This window comes from Vigna unguiculata, chromosome 3 (genome assembly GCF_037176805.1).
Source record: "Vigna unguiculata cultivar grain cowpea cultivar isolate G323 ecotype 2 chromosome 3, ASM3717680v1, whole genome shotgun sequence".
Taxonomy (NCBI): domain Eukaryota; kingdom Viridiplantae; phylum Streptophyta; class Magnoliopsida; order Fabales; family Fabaceae; genus Vigna; species Vigna unguiculata.
Window position 1 is genome coordinate 70227359 of NC_140794.1, and position 14671 is coordinate 70242029.

The 14671-nt window shown below is 34.4% G+C and overlaps 2 protein-coding genes and 1 non-coding gene across 3 annotated transcripts; 2 read left to right on the forward strand and 1 right to left on the reverse strand.

Moving 5' to 3' along the window:
- The first annotated feature begins 473 nt into the window (after nt 1–473).
- On the forward strand, nt 474–2397 carry LOC114175121 (auxin response factor 1-like). Its single transcript, XM_085671055.1, has 5 exons — nt 474–652; nt 853–972; nt 1058–1133; nt 1422–1587; nt 1681–2397. The coding sequence occupies exons 1-5, from the start codon at nt 576–578 to the stop codon at nt 2268–2270; spliced, it is 1029 nt and encodes a 342-aa protein (XP_085527181.1). The 5' UTR covers nt 474–575; the 3' UTR covers nt 2271–2397.
- Nucleotides 2398–2548: 151 nt separating this feature from the next.
- Nucleotides 2549–14323, reverse strand: LOC114175585 (mitotic spindle checkpoint protein MAD1-like). Its single transcript, XM_085670494.1, has 6 exons — nt 14303–14323; nt 13913–14114; nt 13601–13761; nt 12865–12957; nt 3648–3895; nt 2549–3219 (listed from the first exon to the last, which is right to left on the reverse strand). Exons 1-6 carry the CDS (start codon nt 14321–14323, stop codon nt 3198–3200), a joined length of 747 nt encoding a protein of 248 aa, XP_085526620.1. The 3' UTR covers nt 2549–3197.
- A 112-nt stretch (nt 14324–14435) lies between these two features.
- TRNAV-AAC (transfer RNA valine (anticodon AAC)) lies at nt 14436–14509 on the forward strand. Its single transcript has one exon. It is a non-coding gene; the product is annotated as a tRNA-Val (tRNA).
- The last annotated feature ends 162 nt before the right edge of the window (nt 14510–14671 follow it).

Here is a 14671-nt window from a genome sequence, read left to right on the forward strand (position 1 = left end):
GTTGTTTTACCAGAGAAATTGTTTTTGTCATCATACCAGTAAGTTCAAAATTCCATAAAGTTATTTTTAATGTTCTTACTTATTTTGTTTATGGTTGAGGTGTGTTGAGAGGTTTACGGATTAAAAGTGTCCCTGTTAAAGAGGATCCACTTATAATTTCTAAATGTTACATGTCATGACTTTTAACATACTTAAGAATTTTTAATGAATGTGACTTGAATGTTGGAAGGGAAATATTTCTCTTCTGTATGCCAAATTGATGTTAAAAAGGATAAATAATTTCAATGTACTGAAGTGTTACAAACCACCTTATGTTGTATTTATTGAGTTATTTATTGCGATGAAAAGTGAGTGTGTAAGGTGTTTGATGAAACGTTTGGAGCGATTTGGTGAGACAAATTTGTGGGATTAAGCTAAAGGGATGTTGGAGGCCAGTTTATTCTGGCCACGGAGCAAGTTAACTTTTTGTGATTTTACTTTTACATATTTAAAATTTTTACTAAATACTTACGGTTCATAAAAAGATGAGTATGCGTGTTTGAGCGAATCAGTTTTAGAATAGATCTAGTCACAGTATGCATCTAGGTGTTCTGGCCACTGCATCTCATGTCATTGCAACTGGAACACTGTTTTCTGTGTTTTACAAGCCCAGGTTTTGTATTTAACAACATGAAGTTGGTAGTTTTAGTTGCCCTTTTGTTTTTGTTTGTGGTGTCATTGTGGTCATATTTTGTTGTTTTCCCCTTTAATAACTTCACATTTTTTATGTGTTTGATTCTTTTTATGTGAATGATTCTCTTTTTTCTTTTATTGAGTTAACACTTTGTGCTGATTTGTCAATATTTACCTTAGAACAAGCCGGTCAGAGTTTATTGCGAGCGTCAACAAGTATCTGGAAGCTCAGAGTCATAAACTCTCTGTTGGGATGAGATTCATAATGAGATTTGAGGGTGACGAAATCCCCGAAAGAAGGTGCATGACCCGGCTTGTTTGTATTTGATATTTGGATATTATCAAATTATGCTATCTGATAATTTTGCTCTCCCCTTGAATGCAGGTTCAGTGGGACAATTGTGGGTGTTGGAGATAATAAATCATCGGTATGGCCTGATTCCGATTGGCGATCCTTAAAGGTAAAATTTACAAGATGCCTTGTGTGATTTTAAACTTGTTGTGCCCAATATTGTTCTATTGTTTATATGGTTGAGTTATATGATTCGGACAGATTGATTTGAAATGAAACTCGTTACACTGTCTAAAGAATAGAGTTGCCATAACATTCACTTAGCTGCCAGAGAGTTGCTAAAGGTTTAGTATAAAAGATTGCAATGTGCTGATGCTCCTCCTGATGGCTAGAAGTTAAGCATAAAACATCAGCTTTTGGTTTTGTAATTTTATGACGTATAATGATCCTATTTCAGGTACAATGGGACGAACCATCGTCAATTTTGCGCCCTGATAGAGTTTCTTCATGGGAATTGGAGCCACATGTCTCTACCACTCCTGCAAACCCGCAGCCAACACAAAGAAACAAGAGGGCACGGCCTCTTATTGTACCTTCTACAGTGCCCGATTCTTCTTTGCAAGGTGAGTTTGCTGGGCTGGTGTTACACAATTTCATTTTGTCAATTATGCTGTTTATTCTGTTTTTCTACATAATCCTCTTTCTTTGTACACCAGGCATGTGGAAATCTCCCATTGAATCTACAACTTTCTCTTTTGATCCTCAACATAGACGTGGCCTCTATCCATCGCCTAAGTTCAATCCTTCTGCAACTAACTTTATTGGTTTTAGTGGGAATAGCTTTGTGGGACCTCCTTCCAACAAATCAATATATTGGTCTAATAGGATGGAAAATTCCTTGGAATCAATTTCACCTATAGCCCTTAAAGAAGCTGGAGAGAAGAGACAAGACACTGGAAATGGCTGTAGACTCTTTGGGATTCAGCTACTAGAGAATTCTAAAGCAGAAGGAAGTCTACAAACAGTCAATTTGTCTGGAAGGCTGGGTGATGATAGGTTTGTTCCATCTTTAGATGCTGAATCTGATCAGCAGTCTGAGCCATCAAATGCCAATCGATGTGATATTCCTTCAGTAAGTTGTGATGCTGAAAAATCATGCCTGTCTCCACAGGAGATGCAAAGCAAGCAAATAAGGAGTTGTACGAAGGTATTATGGATTAGGTGGTTTAGCATTTCTCTTCAACGATCCAGAAAAAGTGTACTGTTTTTGAGATTATTTATTTATTGCCAGAGTATAGGGCGATGATATTACTCACTTGTGAACTTGTGAAATGCCAGAGTATAGGGCAATGATATTACTCACTTGTGAACTTGTGAACTTGTGAGAATAAAACAGCTCCTTGAAGAGCTCAATTTTTGTGAGATGCAACAAATGAGCATGTACTGTGTCTGACAACCAGGTAGTTATTCACCTTACTTCCGATCGTGTATTTCATGAGAGAACCAATTATACAGAGATTGAATGCCATTTTATTCGGAAGAAGTTGTTGTCCAATGAATTTTGCACAAAATTTGCCAACTCCAATGATCTACTTGCAGATAGTTTGACTAAGCTCTTGAGAGGACCTCGAATTCAAATTATAGGTTCCAAGTTTAGTACATACAATCTATGTGCTCCCGCGTGAAAGGAAGTGTTTGAATTGCTTTACTTATGCGAAGGGGTTAACTTGTTAGAATAGCTTAACTCATCTTCTGTATTATCTATTTGACACCTATGAGTAGATCATCATTTCTCTTTTTGTATTTTACTAATGAAAAAAAACGACATAAATGAATGGATCAGCTAAGAGATAATTAGGCCCCTCTTGTACACCAGCGAGTACTTTGAGACTCACTAAGTTCTCGGGAAACTCGAGTACCTTTATGACATTTACAGGAACCATGATTATCAGTGATGAAAAATACCACCAAAAGCCTCTTAGGTTATACCATCCTCCTAGCATCTAAATCACTTCAACATATGCCATAAATATTCCTACTGTCAAGCTCCTTACCTAAAATATAACATCCTAATCAAACACTGACCATTAATTCAATTCGTTTAATTTCTTATATCAATACTTCTGCTTTCTCTTTAGCCAACCAGCCTCAGCTTCAGCATTTTTTTACCAATTTCAATAGCATCTAGAGCCACCTCCATTTGTTTCGTGCGAGCAGTTATCTCGCCCTCCTTCTATGTACTATGAATGACTTCTCTGCATATGATACAAGATATCAAGATCAAAGACAATAGGCGCATACTTGCACATAAAGCAGCATATAAATATCCAGTACTTTGAGTAATTTGCATACAGAAATATGCCACATAACAGAAATAGATATTATCATGAATATCGATGAATACACAAGGCTTCACAAACCACCACTTTTCAGAAAAGTAGTGCGAATCAAATGTCCAAAAAATGAAAACGTAGTGTCATAGGGAATGGGCTAATAGGACATCATCTAAAAAGATTTATGGCCTCGAGGTGCTCATAACAAAGAGATTAAATAGAAGCAATCCAATCTCAACCCAGATAAAAGCTCTAAAAGAGTATTCCAGAATTATTAAACTTGACAATTCCTGTAGAAGCTCAAATCTATTAGTATAACCATGCTAACAGATTTCTAGCTACTGACGTACTTCTGTAAAGCTGCAAATTTAACAGGCAAGTCCTCAAGACATGTCACACCAGGTATGTCTGTAATCATCATTCTCCATGATGATATTTGATCCTCCAACTTTTTCATGTTTAACTGGATATCTTGTAACTTGGATAGCTCTGATTCTGCCCTTTCCCGGTGACTCTTTTCCTCTATTAATTTCTCCTTCAAAAGGTCAATGTTCTCATGACTTGATCTAAGTTTTCGCGCTTCCCTAACTTCGGATTCCTAAAATTTCAATTGAAATACGTTATCAGATTACGGTACCAAACAGATTCAGTGCTAACTCAACTGGTAATTTCCTAGAGGGCAGGAAAGGCACAGAATATATTAATATGGTATTATAATTTGAAATTAAAATTTTCAAGAATTAAATAAAAAATTGAAGGGTGCAATTCTGTTTTCTGATACAACAGTGCAAGAGAACAATATACAGTGACATTGACAATCAGGAACAAAAAACAGTCACCTGCTTTAAGCAATCACACTGAACAACTGTCTCAATATAAGACAACAGATATATGGAACACATCCTATTTAGATACTCATTAGCCTGTTCGTCATCTGTCATCACATTTACAATCTTGTGACGCACATCCAAAACATTCGTCTCGAACCATACATAATTCTGTCTCAGTGCCTAATTTCATGAAATTTGCATCCCTACAAAACTTGTTAACAGAAATATATCGGCTGGGACGTAAATTGAGAAGGGGAAAATAAGGAATAAAATAGAACTCTTCCCAGCGAAGGATTTGGAAAAGAATTCCCAAACTTGAAAATACACATAACGAAATAAGAAAAGTTTAGTCTTACAAAGAAATAAAACTTAGGACGTCTGCACGCCAAAAATTCCACCTCGCTATTCAATTGTTTTTCAAATCCAAGCCATCGATCACCATCCTAGCGAGCTGATCAAATTCCCAAAGTTGAAGATGCAAGATATATACAGCACAACTGTAAGTTGCTTGCTAAAACTATCAGTAGTATAGTTGGTCTTTGAATTTAAGACAGGGTTCTTTTATTGAAAGACTCCACCGTTATGTTGGCAGTGAAAGCAGGAATTGAATTCATCTTCCGGATGAATATCTCCACCTGGGAATGTATGAGGGGCATAGGTAAGACTTGGCAAAAGAAACATGTGTTAAAATTACATGCATGATGGCATTGATCATTTGCTCATTCACGCAAGTTTTCTGTTTTTAAATCCATCTACTGCTACTCTCAAACTCTCTCATACAGTCACACTCATTTGGCTGAATAGATCAAATCAAATTTACAAACAATTGAAGAAATGTCGAATTTGGAATAGCAGTAAATTTCTTATACATATTATTTTTCTTCACAAAGGTTAAACAGGAATCAGGTTGTTTTACGGAAAATCAACTTCTAGATCGTCTCTGAAGTTTTTTATGTTTCCAAGCATTAAATATGAATAAGATATTTTCCAATATTAATTAAATATTAAATGGATATTTAAAATATGTTTTCCCTTCCTATAATATGTAGCTGGAAATGTACACTATTTTCAGTAGAAACATTTTTAGCTGAAAATATTTGATGTCAAAAAGATATCTCCTCCACAAGGAATGTTCTGTTAGGACTCGTTCTCAACATTGTCAAACTGCAACTTGAAAATCGAATACTCTCTCTTCCCCAAAAAACAGATCACTGAATTTCTTCTTTATTTCTCTAAGTATCAAGTATTATAAACAAAACAAGGTAAACAAGTTTACCCTCAAATCTCCTTTTCTACATCGGAATTCCCAGTTTACACAAAATCAAAATTCCTAACCTCCTCTTAGTGAAACCAGGGGACTATGTAAAGGAAAATACATTTCCTTAACAAGTTGTAACAAATCAGGAAAACAAAAACCCAACTAACACTAACGGATATAACAAACTACGTCTTCCCTTAATTTAGTCTGTATTTCTCTCCTATAATAAACCTGGAAATGTAAAGGTTTATCATGTACCGGAGATCCAACAATATCCCTCCTGCGAAACAACCTTGTCCTCAATGTTGAAAGTTGGGAATTGATCTATGATGGAAGAAATTCCTTCTCAAGTAGCTTCTTCTTGGGGCATTTCTACGCATTAGACCAACACTTGAGGAATTTCTGACCCAAAAACGTTTGACTGTCATTGTTCCCAAAAGGTGCAGTCGGAAGTTGTTTCTGAACTGGATCATGAATTGTTGCTTTCTCTAGTTGTGATAAACGAAAGACTGGCTGTACCTTGACTTGCTCTGGAAGTTGTAGCTTAAAGGCTATGGTACCAATACGTTAAACCAAATACGATCCATAATATCAAGCAGCCAGCTTGAGATGCAGTTTGATAGACATAGAAACTTGTCCATGTGGTCTGCTTCTAAACCAATTTGCAAGTGAGCAATCTGGTTTTGTGCCTTCTGCAAATGGTATTTGAGTTGCTTTAACTCAAAAGATCTTGTGCAACAACTTCCATAAATGTTTCTCCCAGGAGTTTTTTTTTTTTTCCCAAAGAAGGCGATGGTCTTCCTTAAGCCACTTCAAATGGGGTGCAGTGTACAGCTCCTAGGAAACCAGTATTATGCCAATATTAAGTCCATCCAAGGTATAAAATCTGCCTAAGATTTCAGCTGTTCAGAACAAAAACACCCGACATAGGTTTCCAACAGTCTGTTAAGAACTTCAGTTTGTCCATCTAACATTGGGTGGGAAGTTGTGCTCATGCTCAGTACAGTTCCCTGTATTCTGAAAATTTCCTACCAAAATAAACTCATAAAAGTAGGATCTGACACTTACAATGGACCTTGAAGTATAGGGATGCCTAAGCAAATAAAATATTATTTTTACTCAGTCTGTCTACTACCAACAACACATCAAAACCTTTAAATTTAGAAGTACCCACAATAAAATATATACTAATTTCCTCCTAGTGGCTGTAGGAATGGGTAATGGCTGTCGTGATCCTGGTATTTAATTCTTTGGCACACATGATAGGTCACTACATACTCTGTTATTGTTCCCTTCATCCAATCAAGAAATCAATGTTGCCATTCTTGTATAGGTTCTTTAAAAATACCCAAATGTTTCCCGTGGGAAATGTATGAAATTCATGGAGGAATTTAGGAACCCATGGAGAACCTGCTCTGCTATAGACTATCATAGCATGGCTATGAATTTGGATTATTAAAATTTCCACAATTTTGGTTAAAACTAGATCTTTCTTAACACTTCAGCGATCTTTGCAATGTCTGGCCAAAAGGGTCTTAATAGCTCACATTTCTTTATCCACATGCCACCGAGACAAAGCATCCTCAATTATATTGGAAGCACCCACCTTGTACACTATCTCAAATTCATATACCCAATCAGCTTTGGCACCCTTTTGGCCAGACATTGCAGAGATCGCTGAAGGGTTAAGAAAGATCTAATTTTAACCAAAATTATGGAAATTTTAATAATCCAAATTCATATACCCTATCAGCTTTGGCAGTCAATTTTGCTGGTCTGGAGTGGTTTTTCTCTGCTCCAAGAAACATCTACAAGTTCTTTCGCTTGTAAATAAAGTAAATTTCTGACCTAACAAATGTGGCTTCCCATGTTGGATAGCTAGTATCAAAGCTATTAGATATACTATGTTTTATGTTAATTAGGGAAACATATCATCTATTCTTAATTAGGGAAATATATCATCTATCGTTAATTAGGGAAACATAACATCTATTGTTTATTAGGGAAACATAGACATTATTTGATATTAGTAGATATTATTTTTAACAATATCTTCTATTTACCTTATTTAAGTTTGGTTGCCATATATACTTGTATTATTCTTTCTTAAAAATATATTCACCCTACGTGTATTTTAGACAAAAGGAAAATTGACCCTAAACCTAGTTTTCACTATATTCAATAAAAGTCATCAATTCTTTCTCATATTTAGCAAGTGTAAAATCTACGAAGTGATTGTTAAACTATGCTACACGTCTTTTACTGCATCAACAAAACCCTATTCCCTTTCCCGATGCATCACATTTTATGGAGAATTTATGTGAAAAATCTAGCATGAGTAAAGTTGGAGCAGTAGTAACAGTCTGTTGTAACTTGGTGAATCTTCAGAACTCTCTTGTGTCCATAATTCCCGTCTTCAATAAGCCAGTCAATTGGTGATTTATATTTACATATAAACCTCTAGTAACCACTAGTAAGTCCTAAAAACTCTCCCGAGGCTTTCATAATCCTTGGTAAGGGCCACTGTAAAATAGCTTTAATCTTGGGGGTGTCCATCAAATTCCCCAAATAAGATATCCTTGTTTTTCCAAAAGCACACCTTTTTTGGTTAACAAAGAAAGACTGCTTTGCTAATTTTATTAACACATGCCTCAAATGTTCAATATTATGCTATATACCAATATATATTCAAAGAAAACAAGGACATGCCTTCTAAGGAAAGACTTTTAAGATAGAGGTCATGGTGCCCTTACAAGTAGTTGGTGCATTGGTTAAAACAATAGGCATTACCAAAGATTCTTAATGACCTTCATATGTTTTTGAAAGCGGTCTTCAATATATCTGATTCATGCATCTTGATTTGATGTTACGAATCCTTAAATTTATCTTAGAAAAATACAAAAACCCCATTTAATTCATTCAGCAACTCCTCTATCACTAGAATAGTAAATTTATCTGGTAAAATGGCTCAGTCATCCACAAAAAACTGCCAACTGCGATCTTTTTTCTTTGCCAAAATAATTAGGCTTGAATATGGGCTATTGTTGGGCTGTATGATACTAATCTCCAACATTTCTGCTACCTGGGTCTCTCTATATTTCATTTTTTTGCAGATGGAGGTATTGATATGGTTTTATGTTGATTGGATTTTCCCTGATTAGATAATAGGGATGGCAACGGGGCAGGGCGGAGACGGGTTTCGCCATCCTATACCTATCCTCGTCGAAAAAATCTACCCACATCCCCATCCCCAAAGCCAACGAGTATCAAATTTTTGTCACATCCTCAACCCCATCGAGTAATGGGTATAATCTTGTACCCATACTCATACCTATTTTTTTACTACTCCAACTAGCGAACACACAGGCGTTGTCGCACGTGTGTATCCGCATTTTCTAATTTTTATAAGATTAATAATATTTATTTTTATATTGTAGTAAATAAAATTTATTTATACAATTATAGTGAAAAAATTATAGTATGATCAATAAATGAGTTAGAAAATAAAAAATAATTAGATAAAATATATCGAAATAATATATTACATGATGAAAATAAACAACAAATAAAAATATTAAAAAATTAACAAATGTGTGTCTGATAAATAATTTGAGATACTATCGAAAGAAATTGTACAAAGAAAACAAATGTATAATTAAGGGTATGATAAGATGAAAAGTTTTCAAATGCCTTAGAGATCTAAGAAAACTTTTCAAATATCAACATACATACTCAATGGTTGAGAAATAACGAAAATTGTTTTATCGAAACAAAAGTTCTTCAAATGAAACAAAAATTAATAATAATAAGTAAATATTTTTTTTTTTATATTACCTAATAAATGAAAAGTTTATGCTATTAAACACTTAAATTGAGAATATTAAACATTTTTGTGTGAAAGGAAAATATACAATAAATAAAATATTAAAAAATAATAAAAATATTCAAATGTGACACATAAATTTTTTTAAATTGACATACATCATTTCAACATAATTACATAAACGTTATGATAAGATGAAAAATATATTGGAAATGCAAATGAGTTTCATGACAAACCAAATAATTAGAAGAAATAAAATATAGAAAGCATATATATATATATATATATATATATATATATGGTTACTTAATTAATTATGAATATTTTAATAATTTAAACAGAAATGGAGATATGACGAGGATGAGTATTATGACGGGGATATGTACATCCCCATACCCAATTGAAAAAGTTGGAGATTTTTCATACCCATACCCATACCCAGTCAATGCGGGAATTCCGGTCAAAATGAAGACAGGTTTCAGAAAATGGACGAATTTATTTGCTATCTCTAAATAGGAATTCGGTGTTGTACATCCATTGGTGGTGCAAGTTCTTTATGTTCTTAAAATATTGGGTCGTTATCAACACTTCCTCTCTTAAACCATTCTTCTCTACAATCCATAGCATTGGACATCATGTCAATTTCCTCTTTGGCAGGTTTCTTTCGAGCTTTGGGGTATGTATATCATGGTTTTGGATAAGTTTGGATCTCTTCGCACTTTTATATTCTCTCCTGCACGTCTAAAGGTCCCACTTAAACTTTGCTAATTTGCTTTAATCTCCTCGGGAGTGACCAACCTTGTCACACCAAGAATCAAATCCACTCCTCCAATTTGAACAAATAGAAATCTCCTACCATATTATATTGTTCTGGCCGCATGACCAAATTCTAGCAACAACTTTGTGTGGCCTTCCTCTTTCCCCCTCCTAATCTCACATAATAAGGCCGGTTGGGTTGATTCTTGTTGATCCGCAAGTTTTTAACTACCTTGCCAGATATGAAATTGTGACTAGCTCCATTATCTATCAAGATCACAATTTCTTGATCCTGCAGTTTTCCTTTCAGCTCCATAGTTTGTGGTTGTGCCATGCCACCTGCTGAACATATTGACAAATGGATCCGTTGTCAAACCATGTCCACTATCTTTCCTAAATTCTAGTTATGAAGTACCAGGACCCAACAGTTTCACTGTTAAAACCTAAAAGTGAGAAGTCACTCCCAAGGCTCAAACAAAACCTTCACGGATCACACACAATCATAAATAAGAGACTAAACCCCTAAGTATTTATTTAAAAATATTACAATATTATAACATTGTTACCTGACGAGAAACCTCGGGCAGAGATGTATAATGATTTGCCTGTTTTCATGAAAAAGATAAAAATGGAAAATTTCAGCATCTAATCATGCCATCATTTGCAAAAGACTGAAATATTCGGACTGTTTCAAGGTCCAAATTGAGGAGAGGGGGAGGAAGGGGCAAGTGCCTCTTAATATGGAAGATCAACCCAAACTCTGAATGAGGTATAAAATTAAACAAGTAAAATCAGCATTTCTATCTCTTTTCTAAATTCAATACAAAATTCAACATCTTACCAAAGTGTTAGTATTCCCCGATTCATATTCAAATTCAAGCTTCTCATCATCACTTTGTGCATAAACGCATTGCAAGGTAAATCGTGTGACCGGTATTCCATTTGGTCGATGGTGTTCATCCATCACAATCTGTCAATATCAACAGATACATAAGGATTTTCTTTTAAGAGTAGCAGAAGAATAAATAGTCAATTATCATACAATAAATTGTCAGCAGTTTTCCAGTTCGAATATAGCTTATAGCTTAATAGAAAATGTATGGCAGAAAATTTATTTTACAGAGTAAATAACAGAAGTAATGGTTAACACTTCAAGCTACCCAAAAAGGATTTTATATCTTTGAGGTAGAATTTCCCCAACAGAAGCATGCAACAGTCTTCCATCAAAATACAGTGATTAGAAATCGAATATGCATTTAGATTTTAAACCATCTAATTCTCTGAGTACTGACAAAGATAAAAAAATGGGAAGAGTAAATACCCCCTTATTGGAGACGGTTTTTACCCAGAAATTTTAACATGAGTGAGTACAGGTGCTATAATATTCATCCTGCCCCACCTCACTGCTGTTATGTATATACATGGTTAGGATATGTTTATTCATCCTGCCCCACCTGTAACATCCCTTCCCGGGTCTTACACCACCTCTCATATGTTCTCATATTTAAATTGATAGAATTATGATACAATGAGTATAGGAAAGAGCAAAGATCAACCTAGGTTTCTAGGTATAAAGATAGGCACAACATATAGCAGTATTCCAATACAATATCTTTAAAGCCAACTTTTCAATACCCATTCTAACAGTTTCAATAGTACCCTACTCATAGTCATCCCTATTACCAACAATATCTTTAAAGCCAATGTGTGTGACGTTCCATTCAAATCAAGAAACAAAAGCAACACTTTTCAATTCACAAAAAGAAAAAAACAATAGTAGAAAAACTAGATAGATCAGTAAAGTATTTCATCAATGTGAACTCAATCTTTTAAAAGTTGTGTTACACAATAATGAATTGGCCAGAATAGGCTTGCTGTAAAAGAGAGATAAACTGAGTAAAACACCAGCAAAGGGATGGCTAAAGAGGAATATTTCATAACATAATAGCACAAGTTGAAAAGAAAAGAGAATATTTGTTGAAATGAAATAAAAAAGTTACATATATATATATATATATATATATCTTTGGTATTTCTGAATATGGGGTGTCAGTTTAAACTACAGTCACTAAACTTTACAACTTAAGTGTGTGTTGGGTTTTCAGTTTGGGAACTCAAACCCAAGTTTACTTTGCATTGAAAGTCACATGTTTGGCAAATTTTTGTTCTATTTCATTGAGCTTCAAACATGGGTTGCTTTCAAAGCAAAACAATAAAACTTTTCCGTTGAATGAGATTTTCATTTCATTCAACCAAACTTATTTTTTCTAACTGCAATCTAAACACACACTAAAAGGGACAAAAAATTGTAAATGGAAATTAAATACAATGTTTAGGAGGCACCAAACCATAAACATCACAGCAAATTTAAAAGAAACACTCAAATCAAGGGCCAAGACTGCCAAAACCTTTTTATGATTGTGCCAGATGATAACTACGAAAATGAGTGCAGAGTGACACATCAAGCCATCAATGTATGCATTCTCGCATTACTATAATCCCTATAAACAGAGCATCAAGATACAAGCTAAAAAAGAAAGCAAACTTACCTAGTTCCGAAACTCCTGTTGCAAATGCTTGACTAAAACATTACTCTCTGTAGAAGCAACTTCTTGAAACATTAAACTAGATACTTTTTTTTCAAGTTCAATCTTCTGGTGCAATCACTGGAAACAGGAATCATGATATAATGCGATCAGATGTCAGTAATCCTAATGGAAATGAAAGTAAGGCAATGAAATGAAGTATGTACAATACATTAATCTACCAGAAAAATGTCCACGTGAGAGTAAAAGGCTTAACACCAAATCAAAATTTCATTTTCCAGAGGATACCTTTGTTCACTGGACATTCTTAAAGAAACAATGGAAGTCAACAATCAACAAATTAGACACCCAAACCTCATCAAGTTGACCCTTAAGATGTTTCAGTTGTTCTTTTAGCAGCTCTGCTTCTCTCTCAGCATTATTAGCTCTGCATTCCATTTGTTCAAGCTACAACAAGAACAATACAAAGCTCAAACAATAACACAAAGATGTAATAGCTTTTTAATATGAAAAACAAATAACCCAATTACGTTTGCAGATATTCTAGAAATAGATAACTTTGAGTCACTTTTCAGTTGTGAATGCTCATCATGAAGTCACTTTTTTTCCCTTTCTATACTTTCTGCGAGATGGCCTAGCTTTTCAACAAGTTTGAAAAAAATAACATTATATATTATCACCAGATCAACATGACCAAGAAAACATGCCGACATAGTATTACAATTTGCACGAATGCGACACACAAAACTAATTGAACATAACAGATTCTCCAGCTAATGAAGTAGTAAAAATACAGTGTAGGCATTGAATGATTGAGTAACAAATAAAAAAGTAGAAAATGTGGAACAATCAAATAGGATAAGAGCACAAGTGCTCTTTCAATTCCTTCTCATTTAACAATTTAAGCTTGCACAGCTTTTCAATTGAATTGTGTGATTTGTAACACTAATTCATTCAAGCATTTGAGATTGATCTTATAACACAAATAAATAGGAAGAGAAATTGTATCGAATAATTGGATTCAAATCAAGATCATAAAGTTTATTATTTGTCTAAAAGAATTAAACAATAAATAAAAAAATAAGCACACCTGGAGTTCGCTGTTCAATTGGATTTGTTTTCTTAATCGTTCTTGAGACTCAGTGACCTCCTTCAAAAGTTGTTCCTGGAGTGCCTGTTCACGCCCTTTTGCAGCTGCAAGCTCCTGTTCGGCATATAAGAATTGGTCCACAAATTTCTTCCTCTCGGATTCTGTAACAAGTTGACAGTTAAAGCAAACGCACAAAAATAGAGGATATATTGGTATACAGAAAAGGAAAAAAATCACGAGGATATAAATTAAAATGAAAAGAAGTGCTGGAAAATATCAAATGAAAAGCCACTTCCACTAGCATGTACTGACCAACTTTTTGGAAATTATCCTCCAATGTCTCAAATTTTGATTGATAATCACGAGCTTGATTTTCAGCTTTGTTTAAGGCTTCAATAAAATCTGATTTGACCTGCAATAATTTGACATGCAAAAATATGTGTTGGAAGCAATAACATACACAATGGAGGAGCTTCGATGTTACAAGGGTTAGTCGTGGCTCCCACAAACTTTTCTAGGAGTAAATACGGGTCAAAAAACCTACATATATGCCTTTTCAAATATCTCACACCACTGGTGTGTTTTAATCTTGACTATTCGTGACAAGATCAAATTATATAACATTTATTTTTCTTACTTTCACACACACGTATATTAGTGAAAAGTGCAAGCGCAGATATGATTTTAATTATAACCTCTAACCATTAAACTTTCATAATACATTTTTCTCTCAAGTCCTAACCAACTTAAAGAGAAAAACTTCAGCAGCTAATCTTCTTTCATTGGAAAACGTGAGTAATTGAGACTCGAAAATTCCAAGAATGATTTCATAAGTGGTGTCGTGGTGTAGTTGGTTATCACGTCAGTCTAACACACTGAAGGTCTCCGGTTCAAGTCCGGGCGACGCCATTACATTTTTTCCTTTTGAATTATTCCAATTTCATATTTTTATTATAAAATTATATGTCATTTATCCCGATGCTTGTGAGATGAAAAAAGAAAAAAACTAGTTGTAACTTGGTTGTTTATGTTTTAACCACACTTTTCAACATTCATTTTCATCGATCTTGT